We start from the raw sequence: 14,630 nt of genomic DNA on the forward strand, positions 1-14,630 counted from the left end.
GGTGACAACGCTGGAACAACTGCAGGGTGAAGACTGATTACAAGTTACTTTTTTTCTGTGTGCTATAGCTTCAAACAGTTGCTAAAGAAAAACTTGTTAAGTGAGGAGTACCTGTAGTTTGTGTTAGCAACATTATATTCAGATATGGTGGTTCTTCATGCAAAACCTAAAACTGAAAACATATTTTGTACAGTGCGAGAATTACATTTTTAAATGCTCTCAAAGCTAATCATAGTTCATCTCTCTGCCAAGCTGAAAGATAGTACAGAAAACCAAACTAACTTCTCAGACCAGAAGCCATTTGCCCTAGGGACAATAGTTTTCTACTCATGCCAGCTTGCTCAAATTTACTATCCAGTTGCCCACGTAAGAGAATACAAATTGGAACGGCTATATCTTGGTAATAAAATACATAATCCCAAACCCTGCTATATATCTTTACTTGCTGCTGCAAATAAAAGGAAACCTATGCATGTGAAGTATTTTTTATTCCGGAAAGGCAAAAATCAATTTCCAAACAGAGACAAAGTAAAATTGATGTCTATTCTAAACTGATAAACAATGCAAAAAAGTCAACATTGTCATTTAGATTGGCAGAAGGATAAGGGTAAAAAAAATATTTTCTTCCTGGTCAATGATGGCCATTTTCATTTTCAAAGGGAAACATATATTGCAGGTAATTATCATTTTAGTCCAATGATCCAACTCATTGAATAACACAACACAAAACACAACAAAACTAAAGCATTTCAGATATCAGATGACATGCTGAAGCAATAGTTGTCAATATTCTTGGTCATCCACTGAAAAAGCTTCCCAATTTTCAGAGCCCATAATCACAGGCCTCAACACTATTGTTGAAATACAGTTCAAGGTAGCCCTTGTAGATTTGAGGATCAGTTATTGTGGCCTGAACAGCTGGATCTAGCTTCATCAGATCAACCCAGCATTTTAACCCTGGTGTATGGTCCAAGCATCTGGAAAAGAACAGATAAAGATTTGAGGTAACAGTAAAACTTTGAGGCAATTATCTCTGGTCACGTTACCATTAAGATAGTGTTCAGTGGCATTCCTGGGTCATTAGTATAGAAAGGATCCAGGTTCAATATCCAAATAAAACTGAGAAAGAACTTTGTCTGAAGCCCTGTCATCATTAAATGGTATGGAGAATATATTAAATTAGATGACTCAAGACAATTTTTAAATGTATGTAGAAAGAAATATGGTATTCAACTTGAGTTGGGCTTGACCTCCTTAAAGGAAAGTGCTACAGATATAGCCAGGTAGCCGCAGTTTAGATCAGATGAATGATTTCATTACTTCATTACTCCCAAGTTCTATCATTCAATTTTTTCAGCATACAGGTAGTCCTTGAATTACAATTGAGCCCAAAATTTAAGTGAGACATTTGTTAAGTGAATTTGCCCCATTTTATGACCTTTCTTGCCCCAGTTGTTGAGTGAATCACTCCAGGTGTTAAGTTAGTAATATGGTTAAGTGAATCTGGCTTCCCCATTGACTTTGCTTGTCAAAAGGTTGCAAAAGTTTGATCACCTGACTCTGCTACACTGCAACCATCAAATATGGACTAATTGCCAAGCATCCAAATTTTGATCACATGACCATGCTGCTATAGTCGTAAATGTGAAATGGTCATAGATCACTTTTTTCAGTGCCATTGTAATTTTGAACCATCATTACATAAACTGTTCTATGTTAAGATCTACTTGTATATGATTAACTTCCCAACTTTCAAAGAAGCATTTGAATAAATATTGCTGACAATTACCATATGGTAGGAAGTAAATACAGTGTTAAAATACTCCAGCCAAAGCTTTCTACTTCCACTTGTGAATTAAGAGGAATAGAGGACTCTTGATTGAAACTCTCTCAATATTTGTGCTTTTTTAAAAGACAACTGGACTGGGTTTTTTTCCTTGAGAAAGAAGATAATGTTTTGCTTCTCATCCAAAAAGCTTCATCAGTTGTGACTGGATGGTGGGGGGATGGAAGGATAGGTTCTGATAGGACAATGGGGGGGTGATTCTAATTTTTGCAGTCATCTGGTTGTTAGCATCTCTCTTGAGAGACATTGAGGCCACTTAGGATTTTAACTGTGTCCTCACGGGTCACCTGAATCAGAGTACAAATGGTTATGGCATCTTCTTGGAACTACTGAAGGACTGTGTTATAGACAGGAGATTGTCTATAGATAGACAGGTGGTGTCTTATTCCTCCCTCGCTCTTGAGGGAAGACTGTTCTGGATGACTGAGAATCTACATAGACCCTCGATATTCTTGTTTGTTCCAAAGCTATTAATTTCTGATTTGCTAAATTAGAAAAGCAGAATGTCAAGAGATATCACACCCAATTCAAAGGACAAGCATGGGCATCTGCTACTAGAAGAAAAATAATGACAGTCTAAACTGAGCAGAACTGAATTGCTAATAAATTCTGGTTCAGAATAAATGTATTTCATCTCCTTGCCTTAGGCAGCAAAGTTAGAAGATTAATGGACATAAGTCAAATCAGAAAAAAAGATGATTCTCCTATTTTCATTTGCCTCCTAATGACATCACTTACATGTAAATTTGAAATAAAACGTAACAGTAATCTGCAAAAGTAACCATGCACAAGATTTAAGAGCAAAAACTGTAAAAGGTTCAAAGCACTTACTCAGTTAATTGAAAGGCCTCCATCCGTTCAAACCATGGCCAGATTAGATAATCAATCATGGATACTGAATCTCCACCAAAGAACTTAGTTTTGTGGTTTGCAAGCATCTAAGATATAGGAAGATGTGACATTTGTAAATAAAATGCAAGGCCTGTCACCATAATTATAGAAACGAAATATAGAAAGGTGAGAAAAATTATAAAGATGGTTCACTGCAATTCTTATTCTAGATCTATACTTTGATGTATTTATTTAAATTATTTCCATACTGCCCAATTATATTAACCCTGGTTGGTACAAGAAACATGTTAAGTTATTGAGATTTAACAGCTAACCAGCTCTAAGGCTGATGCAATGTAAGGCTGATGCAATAAGGATGAATCAGCATGGGTATTGTCATTTTAAGACAAAGAATGGGTCTACAGCAGTTTTACCACTTTAAGAGGTGGTATACGGCAGCCATTATAGGGTGTATCCTCTCTCCTTGTGTCCTATCTCCATTGGTTTTCCATGCAGTTAAGAAGGTGGATTGCTTGTCAGGCATTTGCCTACCATGTATATTTCTGTATATGTCTTGTATATAAACCACTGTTTAATGTCTGAGTCTCTCTTTGCTGTGTTGTCTCATAATAGTAGTCACGCTACAAACGCTCTGACAAAACATTAAATCCAAAATTTAAGAAATGCACAAGAGACACAGAAGTGTTAGTGCCAAAACCTTTCCTTCTCCAAAATTCAAAATCTATTATGTGAAATTAAGCTATTAGAGCTAAAAGTAAACATATGGGAATGTTGCAATAAGAATACTGTAAAATCAGATTTTAAAGAAGAAAAGTATGATGGAAAAATCTTAGAAGTGACTTAAAATAGAAGTAACTGCTATAAAAGTGAGGGGGAATGAAACAGAAGATGGGCAGTAAAAATGGATCCATGCAGAAATTGTTTGCCTGTAGTATTTGCCTGTCTTTTCCAAAAGCAGAAACAACCACCTGAAACAATCTTACAACTTAGGAGCACAAAGACATTTTCATATAAACAGCTTCAACCATGGATCTTCATAAAACTCAAACTCTGATCAATTCAAGTACTTTGGAAGTGTTTCAAGTTCAGATCAGCTTTGCTTCAAGTTCAACAAATCCCCAAAGCTTCTAAAATGTCAGAAATAACTCATTTTGAAAAATGTTTCAAGAAATGTTTCCAAGTCTTGCACTCAGACTGATTTGAAACAAAATGTTTTATATACCCCTACTACAAACATATTTCATTAATGAGATTGTATTTCTTCATGAGCAAGTCTCTGCAAGAACATGTTAGAGTTTATATTAATGGACCAGTAAGGCTTAATTCTAATTTGTAAGTTTTTGTTAAGAGGGAGGGATAGGGAAAAAACAAAGGAGCTGATTAATAAAGAGAGCTAGCAGAAGAAATAGCTTTAGAAGTGCACATTTTCCTATACAGAGAGTAAATGTATTGCTTTTTTGTTTGCTCTCTTCAGAAATTTGATCTGCAGATCACATCACCACGGTTAAATGTATTTTAATCATGGTTTGTGGGGTATCAAAATGACAATCTGGCTTACTCTGAAGCATTATTCTAGTCGCTGAAAGATGGAAGGGATTATCTCCAACTATTCTAATGAAAAAGCATAGGTTTAAAATGTTTTCCTGTCATGTGGAGAAAACTTCTGACTAATTGAATGCAGGTCAGCTGAATGTGGTTCAACTCCTTTTTTCTGAATAATTCACCAGTATTCTAATAGATATACTGATTAGTAACATGACCTTTGATTGCTTGAAATCTTTTATGTAGCCTCCTTTCAAAAAGGTGACATTATCAGTTCTATCTTTTAATGACTAGAAAAGTACTTTATGGTAAACTCAACAACCATTCCAGTCATTAAAAAGAGAGTTCCCAGGAAAGGGACCATCAAATTTAAAAAGACTCCATCATTGTTCAATTAAAGGCTAGATCTGCACAGCTAAACTTGAAAATGTCATACAAATTAAATACAGGTAGTACCACCAGATGTTAATAGGTGTCCTACTGTTACAACTGTTATTGTGGCTGAATCCTTAATTCGATGGAGTGTGATGAATAGGGAGGTTTCTCGCTGGCTGAGTATTCCAGAGCAATGCCTTCCCTAAACTACCTGTTGATGGTGGATGGTATAAATTCACATCTCTCCAGGTATCCTATCATCTTGCGTAGCTGGGCATGGCCTGTGCATGACACATCAGGCCCTTGGGCCACCAGTTTGACATCCCTGATCTAGGGCGTAGTCAATTATCTGTTTAGGGTATGCTTGAGGTATTTTCTTAATACTTTGTACAGATATAATTTCTACCAGATGCTTTGTAAGAACGGATTAGATAGAAATGAGGGGATATAAACTTTTGTGCTCAGTAGAATTTTACATTCATCTTGGAGCTAAAACAAAAACACTGATCTTCACACAAATTTTATCTTGATGAAATACATACAGGTACATACATGCACCTCTCCTATAGAACACCGTTCGTTTGCCAACTTTCCTAGCTAAAGTTAGGAATACCAGAAAGAATGTTAACCAGAATCTGTCCAATAAGTTCAAAGAAGAAACTGTTAAGAGTCCTAAAAAGTAATGACAAGAGAAACAATGAGTCACTGAGAGTGGCATGAACTTTTCATCTTTGCAGAAGCCATGCATGGATTTGCTGGGATTTCAGGAAGAGAATAATAAGTCCAGATTGTTGAAACTTGGGTCAATGATTGACAGACAGCTGCAGCCTGCTTCCAAGTGCTGCTACTTTGTGGATTCTTTTCAGTTCTCTTTCCTTTCTACATCCTCCTGAATCTATAAGCCCCTCTCCTCCCTTTCTGTGGAAGAAGTGGTAAAAAAAAAGCACATCTGCTGAGTTTATGCTGGTTTGATTTTTCTCAAAATAATAAATTTTTCATAAGTTAGATAAATCTTTAAAAGATGCAAGAAACTTAAGGAGCACAGAGTTGTTAAGACTTGTGCCATGCAACTCCTCTGTAAAGAGTAACTTGCCTGCAATGGTGTCACAAAAAAACCCACATCTACTCAAGTACTGTATGAGAATGGCTCCCCCTAGGGGACAGATTCAAGCAATTTCATATAAATTGAATGAAGTTATTTAAACTAGATGTAACAGTTCAGTGTACCCCTAAGCAACATACTATTAGGATCAGTATATCATACAATAAAAAACATCTTTTTCCTTAAAATGGCTATAGCTGATGGAACAGAAGCTAACCTAGCATATATAATATAATCAACTTTCAAAGAATGCAGGGAATTCTCTACTTCATTCTTTTCCAAGTCTCATGTTCTCCAAGAACTATTCTGCCTACAATTCATAAATCTCAATGCCACCACATTTAACAAGATTCTAATCTGGAAGAGTGCTATAATTCATTATGACATTTCATTGCTTTTTTCTCTTAAAGAAGTACGATAATAAACGGTTTACCTCTTCAAGCTTAAGAAGCTTCTCCTGGTATTCACTCTTCGGTGCTGATGCATCTTCACCATTCCTAATAGCCAGAACATACTTGTAGCTTATTGGAGGTAGCTAAGTAAATTTTCATTGAAAAAAAATATGATTGGAATATAGTGATGATACCATCAACAAAGAATAAATTGTCCTTGTAACATATATGATCCCCATTTTTATTTCTAACAGCAATTAGGACCAGAATTTCCATTTCTAAGCAATGTGGCAAAGTGTCATATTGCTTAGTGTCAGCACCTCTGCTGTTAAACAAGAATTGTGAATTGTTAGGCTAACAATCTCCTCACTACTGCTGTCTTCCAACAACCAAGTTGAGCAGGAAAGCTGGCAGGAAGTTGCTGGTACCAAGTAGCTTGCAAGCAGGCTGGCTGGCAGGCAAGTGGGTGCTGCCAGATGGGAGAGGGAGCAGGCCAAGAAAGCACAGCCCATGGGAATCAGGGCTTGGGATAGTTGTTGTTTGGTGGGAGATAACGCTTGAGAGTGCACAAATGGAGGGGAGGCATGCCACAAACACAGTGGGCTTAGGATGGCTGCTGCTGGATGAGAGGATGCACAAGCATTCCTAAGTGGCAGATTGGCAGGGTGGAAGAGGATGTGTAAGGCTGTGTGAATGGAGAGGGAGGCACCTTGTGAGCACAGCGGGACCTAAAGTGGCTGTGGCCAGGTAGGAGAGGTTGTACAAGGTTGAAGAGAGTTTTCACAACGCTACATGTGTGGTGAAGGAGATACAATCCAAATGTGACAGAGGTACCTCTTGCCCCCTGTTGGAGGGCAGGTGCCCAAGAGTGTGTGAGGGGCCAGGGAGGATGTGCGAGTGGCTGAGAGGCTGGACATGAGCTTAAGAGTCTGGGAGAATGAACAAGTGAAGGAGACTTTCCCAAGCAACTTGGGGCCTATCCTGCTGGCTTCCATATTGATTTTGCATCTAGAATCCCAGCAGGGAAGGTTGCAAATAGTGATCACATGAGTGTGGGTCCTACAACTGCTGTAGGCAAGACCCAGTTGCCAAGCTGTCAAGAGTGTGATCAAGTGACCACAGGTTGCTGGAAGAGAGAGAACTTCTAGGACTAATTGTAACTACCAATTCAGTTGTGTCAAAGGCGTTTTTTTTTCAAAAGATAACTATTTTCCTTGAGAAAGATGCATTGCTTCTCATCCAAGAAGTTTTTTCAGTTCTGACTGAATTAATTGAACAGCATTTCTCAACAAGAGGGGGAGGAATACACCACCACCTATCTCCTGCGTACAACACAGTCCTTTCTGCAGTTTCAAGAAGATTCTACATCCAATTGCATTCTGATTCAGGTGACCTTGGGGGAACAGATAAGCCCCCATGTGGTCTCAAGGGCTCTGAGAGAGAGAGAGAGAGAGAGCGCTAATGATCAGATGACTGCAAAGGAATATAATCCTTTCCCCTCCCTGCCCAACCATCCAGCCAGAACTGAAGAAGCTTTTTGGATGAGAAGTGAAACATCTTCTTCAAGAAACAGCATAGTCCAGTTTCCTTTTGAAAAGCACCTTTGAGATTTTCAAGAAGACTTATCAACGCAATATCAAAATAGCAATCTACCAGTTTTATTGTCATCTTCCACACTAAAATGAATTTCTTGCTATGCTTTAGTAATACCTTGGAGAAGAATTCCAAGAGCATTTTCTGATAAGCTTTTTCATAAGGGTCCGCAGGGTACAACTTCTTTTCAGGGTAAGCTTCATCCAAATATTCACAAGTGATTGGTGATTCATAGATCAGCTGCCCCTTGCTTGTTTCTAGCACGGGTACCATTCCAAATGGGCTCTTCTCAAAAAACCACTCTGGTTTGTTTTTCAAATTGATATTAACAATTTCATGGCTAAGTAAAATGAGATGAAATCACCAGGTTAATTCTTTCAGCTATGCAAAAATGAGGTTGTAGTGGGGAATATAAGAGGATGAATGGATACATTCACCACCTTGAATTATTTGTAAAAATAAGATGGGGAAGATAAAAATAAAAGTTATGAGAAGTAATTCCTGCTACATGCTGTTTGAAAAATACAACATGATAAAATTAACTCTTGGAAACTAGAAGACTTTTAGATTCTGATTTTAGGGATCTATTTGTGTGTCTCCTCTACATAAGGCTGTTTCTATCACACTCAAACAGGACAACCAAAGTAGTTAGTGTCTGTGGCTTGCATTTGCAGCCTGATACCATGTTCCTTTTTTTCAACAAAGTTTTGGAACAAGATTCAGATTATGTCCATCCTATTGAATTGTATGGCGTGGCTAGGAGAATAGCACTCACTTGAATTATTTCACGCTAACCTTTCTCTAAAGTATAATCACCATATATTTAATGGTTAAGCAAGTTTCATCTTTTGGATGATCTCAGAGGTTCAACAAGAATAGTCTTCATTAGCTTTAGGATAAGAAATCACCTATCCATTAAAAATAAAGAAAAAAAATACAAAAGCAGTTTACCATTATTACAAATTGGACAATATGCACATGCTCATTCACTATTTAAAAAGACTGAGGGACACTTAAAAAAATAACTAAATGCCACATTCCTTCAAGTTGTTTTGAAATCAAAAGGTATGTAACTCAGGCAAATTATGCCTGAAATACCTCATTATATTCTAAGACCAATAATCTACTCATGCGAGATGACCTACAATCATCACAAGACAAGAAATCCTGCAAATGATCAAGAAAACGTATTATATAATCAGAGCAATAGAAATACCAAGATAAAAGAAAACAACCATTCCCTTCCCTTTAGGAATCCATCAGTTTCCCAATTATATTTCTAAACTAGTTCTCAGATGAAACCCTTCTGCAACAGAATCTCCTATTGAACCAAGGAACAAATCTGAAATTGAAAATGTTCTATGATGTTAAACAAAGAAAAGTAACAAGTCTCTGAAGGCTATAAGCCCAAATATGTATCAACTACCTGTATCTGCTAATTTTCCACTAAAAAAAGAATTTATTATTTTTACATTAAGCCCTAGTGAATATAGGAGATATGTATCTGTTTGTACTTGATTCCTTTGGCTTTCAGGATAAGTCGTGTTCTCTGTGCAAAAGGACAGTAACGCATACTGTACAGACGGATGGTTCCTTCAGGCACTGGCCCTGGGGGCACGTTTCCTGAAAAACAAGTTCAAATCCAGTCAGAATTAAACAAAAACTAGATTCTATAAGACAAATAATAAGCCATCAAAAAATAAGATAACCTTTATTGTCATATACCTATATATACAATGACACATATTAAAACGTCGCCCCCCCCTCGAAAGGAGCAACACCAACAAACAATGTCACCATCCCAAGGGTAACAATATAACAGCAGCAACAACAAAGATGCCAAGTTACACAAAAATGACACAAAACATATTAATCACAGAACATTTTGAATACATAACAGAAAAGAGATTCATTGTTAGCAAGGTTGATAGTATATGGAACAAAGCTGTTACAGAACCTGGTTGTTTTGCTTCAGATAACACAAAGCCTCCAACTGGAAGGCAACAATTAAAACAGGGCATTAAGGTGTATAATATACAAAAAGAGAAAAAAGATAGAAAATAAAACCTTAAAAACAAGCATGATCTATTGTCTTACTGTACCTTTTCAATACTGTTACTCATTCCAACAATTTATCTTACACAGCCTGTCTTCATACAATATATTAAGCTTGCGTAGTGTGTTTATGACTCTGTGTTGTACTGCTTTTTACCCAGTGTGTTTATGGTTCAGCCTGTTGCAAAAATCCCAATAAAGTTAATTCAATAAACCAAGATTAAAACTACCCCAGCTTCATGGGTTTTATAAATACAAATATCTACATTTGATTGTAATAGAAAGGAATGAGTACCAAGATTACAAACCATTATTTTGTTAGAGTAATCCTTATTGACCAAATTATAAGCAATTTTATGTGCTCGAGTTTAATGTCTAACATTAAGAGTGGGATGGAGCCCATTAAGTGGCTTGTGTGCTATGTTGTTGTCGGTGAGGGGACTGGAGGCCTTTTATATTAATTTATTAATTACTTTCTTCTATTAGTTTTAATGTTTATATATGGCATTTTTATATTCATGTAAGCTGCCTTGAGTTTCCATGTGTGAATAGGTGGCAATATAAATTTTCTAAATAAACAAATATACAAACAGTAAATGTACTAGGGCAAGGCATACATTCCACCAAAAGTCGTATTAGAAATGTACACTTATTTGTGTACACATTTTGGCTGCACAATTTTAGATATGCAGTATTTTTAATCCTAATAATAGTGAAATCCATTCATAGCTGCTGGCCACACAAGACCAGGGAACATGGATTAACAACCTTAACGCCATGATATCCCCCGCCCCGAAACTCCACTGCATGTCGTCTTCCAGCTGTTGAAAAACGGCGTGGGTGAAAACCAGCCCAGGCCGACACCCAACCGCCTTAGGGAAGGTCACGGAACAGCCTTCACCCAATGAATGATTCTATAACTCCCGCAGCCCTAGAAAGGAGGGTTGCCTTAAGCCAGTTGGATTAGAAAATGAAGGTGCTCCTCCTTGGATCAGGGTGCTTTCTCACCTTTTCCCAAGCTTCTGGCGAATTCCCCAGACATCTTGCTTCGAGCCACCAGAGAGAAAACGGAACCAGACACACACATCCGATTTTTCCCTTAAGACTCCGCCTTTTCTTTCCACCGGCCCCTCAACGCAGTTTGGCTCCTCCCTCTTCGTTAGTGAGTAACATCTTCCTCCTCCGCTGGCTGCTTAAGAGACTTCCACGCAGGTTGATTGACATGAAAGCAAATGACTCGCATGGCAGAAGGAATAGATGTCCTTCTATCGCGGTAAATGCGTCAGGCGTAGCAAATTCTCGGACACAGCTGCATTTAACTGTAAGGGTCTAATGCATTTAAGTAGAGTTAGGAAGAATACAAATTCCATTTACTACGTTTGAATATCAAATACAAGAATTAACAGGACGGCAAATGGATTCTATTCCAAGTCATCTGTTCGTGTTTGTTTTCGCTTTGTTTGCATTTAGGCAATTGCGTGTCATTTACTTAAAAGAGAATTCAAAACGTTCCCTATCAGGCTCAGTAATATTATAGGTCGTGTCGTATAAACAGAACTTATGCTAAGTCCGATGATTCAACTTAATGTGTAAATCAGACAGCTTGCCTGGATGACACGCAAAGGTAGCTAATGCAGCCAATACAAAGATGCAAATACCCTCAGCATATATTGTATATTGTAGTGTATTTTTATTATTTATGCTGTTGTTGGGATTGGGCGTTTTTGAATTTTAGTAAAATACCTAGAATCTCTGGATTGTGGTGTTACATTAATATTTGTGTAAATAAATCAGTAAAACTTTTGTCTCTTGCAAATAATTTAAATTTAAAACAATGCTTATTGGTTGTGCAGACTTAAAATCATAAGCAGAAATGGAAAATAAATCCCCCTAAGTTATATTTTATATCTGTAAAATGCTGGTTGTAATTGATATTCCTCATATGCACAATATATTTTAAATATATATAATAAGTCTATAAAAATGTAGCAATGAGGATATATCTAAAGGAAAGTTAATAAAAGAAGTAGACAACCTGTTGGGCCATTGCTTCAAAGATACTACCTTACCAGATTCCTTAATGCCTTCAACAATGGCAGAGCTCCTAACGTACTAGAAAAGTTCTTACAAGTTCAGGAAGATATTTAGACATGTATCTGCCTTGAACAGTAGTCCTTGTTTAACTGTATAGCTCAGCCAAACATCAGCAATTTTTATGACATTTGTATTCTGTCAAAAATGCTTTATGATAATTTTATGGTGATATTTTAAAATAAAATATGCCAAATTTCAATTCCATGGGGTCATGGGTCCCAGATTTTGAACATATTCTGTAATTTAGCCCATAGTTAAAGATTACGGACACAAAAGTTTTATTACTAGATAGAGAAATGTTTTTTTCAGAAAACACCACTTGTTCCTTCACTGCATTGAAAATGACTGTAGAAAGTTCTCTTTCAGCAGTAGAAAATAACTCAACATAATCCCCAATATCTAGATCAGGGGTGTCAAACTCAATTTTATTGAGGGCCACATCAGGGTTGTGTTTGACTTTGGTGGGGGGCAGGAATGGGTGTGGCCAGGGTGGGCATGGCCAGCTTGAGGTCACTCATTGAGGCTCCATTTTTGACCCCAAAAGCCTGCTGCAACTCTGCCAGCGAAAATGGAGCTCGGCCTCCTTGACCTCTGTTTTCGCTGGCAAAGGGCTGCAGGAGACTGTCACATCTGAAAATGGAGCCCAGGTGAGCTGTGTGCGACCTCCCCAAGCTCCATTTTCATTTTCAGGACCAGCTCCTTGCCAAAACTATGGTCCCAAGCCACGGTCATCCCCATCTTCAAAAAGGGAGACCCCAGCCTAGGGAGACCCCAGCCTGAAAATTACAGACCAATCTCTTTATGCTGCGTCACCTGTAAACTCATGGAATCTATTATTAACCAATCCATCATCCTCCACTTAGAAACAAACAACTACTCTCCAATAAACAATTTGGTGTCAGGAAAAAACTATCCTGTAATCTGCAACTCTTACACTGCAAAAACATATGGACTACACAACTTGATCAGGACAAAGCAATAGAAGCAATCTACATAGACTTCTGTAAAGCCTTTTATTCAGTGGTACATGACAAACTACTCCTAAAACTAAAATTTACGGTATCTCTGGACACCTGCATAACTGGATAGAAGCATTCCTGTCAAACAGACAATAAATGGGTCAAAATTGAGAGCGTCCTATCAAATTCTGTAACTGTCAACAGTGGTGTCCCCCAAGGCAGTGTTCTAGGATCAACTCTTTTCATACTCTACATAAAGTGATCATATCAAGAGCAACTACATTCTCTTCGCTGATGATGTAAAGCTATTCAACACCATAGACAATACTGCTACCCTTCAAAAAGACCTTAACTATATATCAGAATGGTCAAACAAATGGCAACTTCAAATCTCAACAAGTAAATGCTCTTTCCTACATATTGGCAAAAGAAATCAGAAAATAAAATACAGGCTGAATAGTCAAGACCTTGCTGATGATCCAAACTCTTTCAAGGATCTTGGAGTACTCATCCCTAATGATCCAAGTGATAGAACCCACTGTAACTACATAGCCAAAAAGGCATTAGGAGTTGTTAACGTAATTTTACGTAGCTTTTTCTCTGGTAACATTACACTAATAACTAGAGAATACAAAACATTTGCTAGACCAATACTTGAATACAGCTCATCAGTCTGGAACCCACATTACGTATCTGATATTAACACAGTTGAGAAAGTCCAGAAATATTTCACAAGAAGAGTTCTCCACTCCTCTACTTGTTGCAGAATACCTTATACCACCAGACTTGAAATTCTAGACCTAGAAAACCTAGAACTATGCCGCCTTCACTCTGATTTAAATATAGTATATAATATTATATATTGCAATGTCCTACCTGTCAATGAATACTTCAGCTTCAACCATAACAACACAAGAGCAAATAATAGATACAAACTCAAAGTTAATCGCACCAAACTTGATTGCAGGAAATACAACTTCAGTAACAGAGTGGTCAATGTCTGGAATACTCTACCTGACTCTGTGGTTTCTTCCCCAAACCCCAAACACTTTAACCTTAGACTGTCTACTATTGACCTCACCCATTTCTTAAGAGGTCTGTAGGGGGCGTGCATAAGCGCACCAACGTGCCTACCGTCCCTGTCCTATTGTTTCTTTTATTTTTTAATTTTTCTCACATGTATCCATGTATTCATAACTATGTTTTTATGTATACCTATTATCTTGTAAGCAATTGATAAAAATAAATAAAAATAAATAAAAAATAAATAATTTTTTGCTGGCAGGGGCACCATGGGCCAGTCCTTCACTGTTTCCAGGGTGGCTCCATGGGCCAGATCCAAGCATCCCACTACTCGGATCTGTTTGACAGCCCTGATCTATATAACTAGCTAGATATCTATTCCAAAGTGTCATTTCTCCGTAATTTTGAAATGTTTTCCTTTTATTACTGGTTTACAAAGGAATTCAAACTTTGTTCTAAATTATAGATCAGTGAATTTTCACAGTATTGCACAATATTGCCACACAGAGTTTTGAAATAAGTTTGTCATCAAAAAGATGTTTGCTTTGCTCTCACTAATAGCAATTACGATTGTTAGCACTTTAACAAAGTAAACTTACAAGCAGTTTTAAATCCCAGTTTTCGAAAATATTAGATAAGATACAGGGATGGGATTCTACCAGTTCACATCTATTCACTAGAACTGGTTATTAACATTTTAAGCAGTTTGGAGAACCGGTTGTTAGAAGAAATTACTGGCCTAAGCCTGTAAGGAAGGCAGGAAGAAAACATTCTGGTGTTGCTTACAGAAACTGCCT

At 37.4% G+C, this 14,630-nt stretch overlaps 1 protein-coding gene across 1 annotated transcript; it reads right to left on the reverse strand.

Annotated features, from left to right (window-relative positions):
- Positions 1 to 469: 469 nt before the first annotated feature.
- On the reverse strand, positions 470 to 10,916 carry GSTO1 (glutathione S-transferase omega 1). Its single transcript, XM_026704739.2, has 6 exons — positions 10,766 to 10,916; positions 9,217 to 9,325; positions 7,820 to 8,042; positions 6,151 to 6,252; positions 2,678 to 2,784; positions 470 to 977 (listed from the first exon to the last, which is right to left on the reverse strand). Exons 1-6 carry the CDS (start codon positions 10,842 to 10,844, stop codon positions 824 to 826), a joined length of 774 nt encoding a protein of 257 aa, XP_026560524.2. The 5' UTR covers positions 10,845 to 10,916; the 3' UTR covers positions 470 to 823.
- Between the last annotated feature and the right edge of the window lie 3,714 nt (positions 10,917 to 14,630).

The sequence above is a fragment of the Pseudonaja textilis genome, chromosome 4 (assembly GCF_049901715.1).
Source record: "Pseudonaja textilis isolate UNSWEBS1 chromosome 4, rPseTex1.2, whole genome shotgun sequence".
In the NCBI taxonomy this organism is placed as follows: domain Eukaryota; kingdom Metazoa; phylum Chordata; class Lepidosauria; order Squamata; family Elapidae; genus Pseudonaja; species Pseudonaja textilis.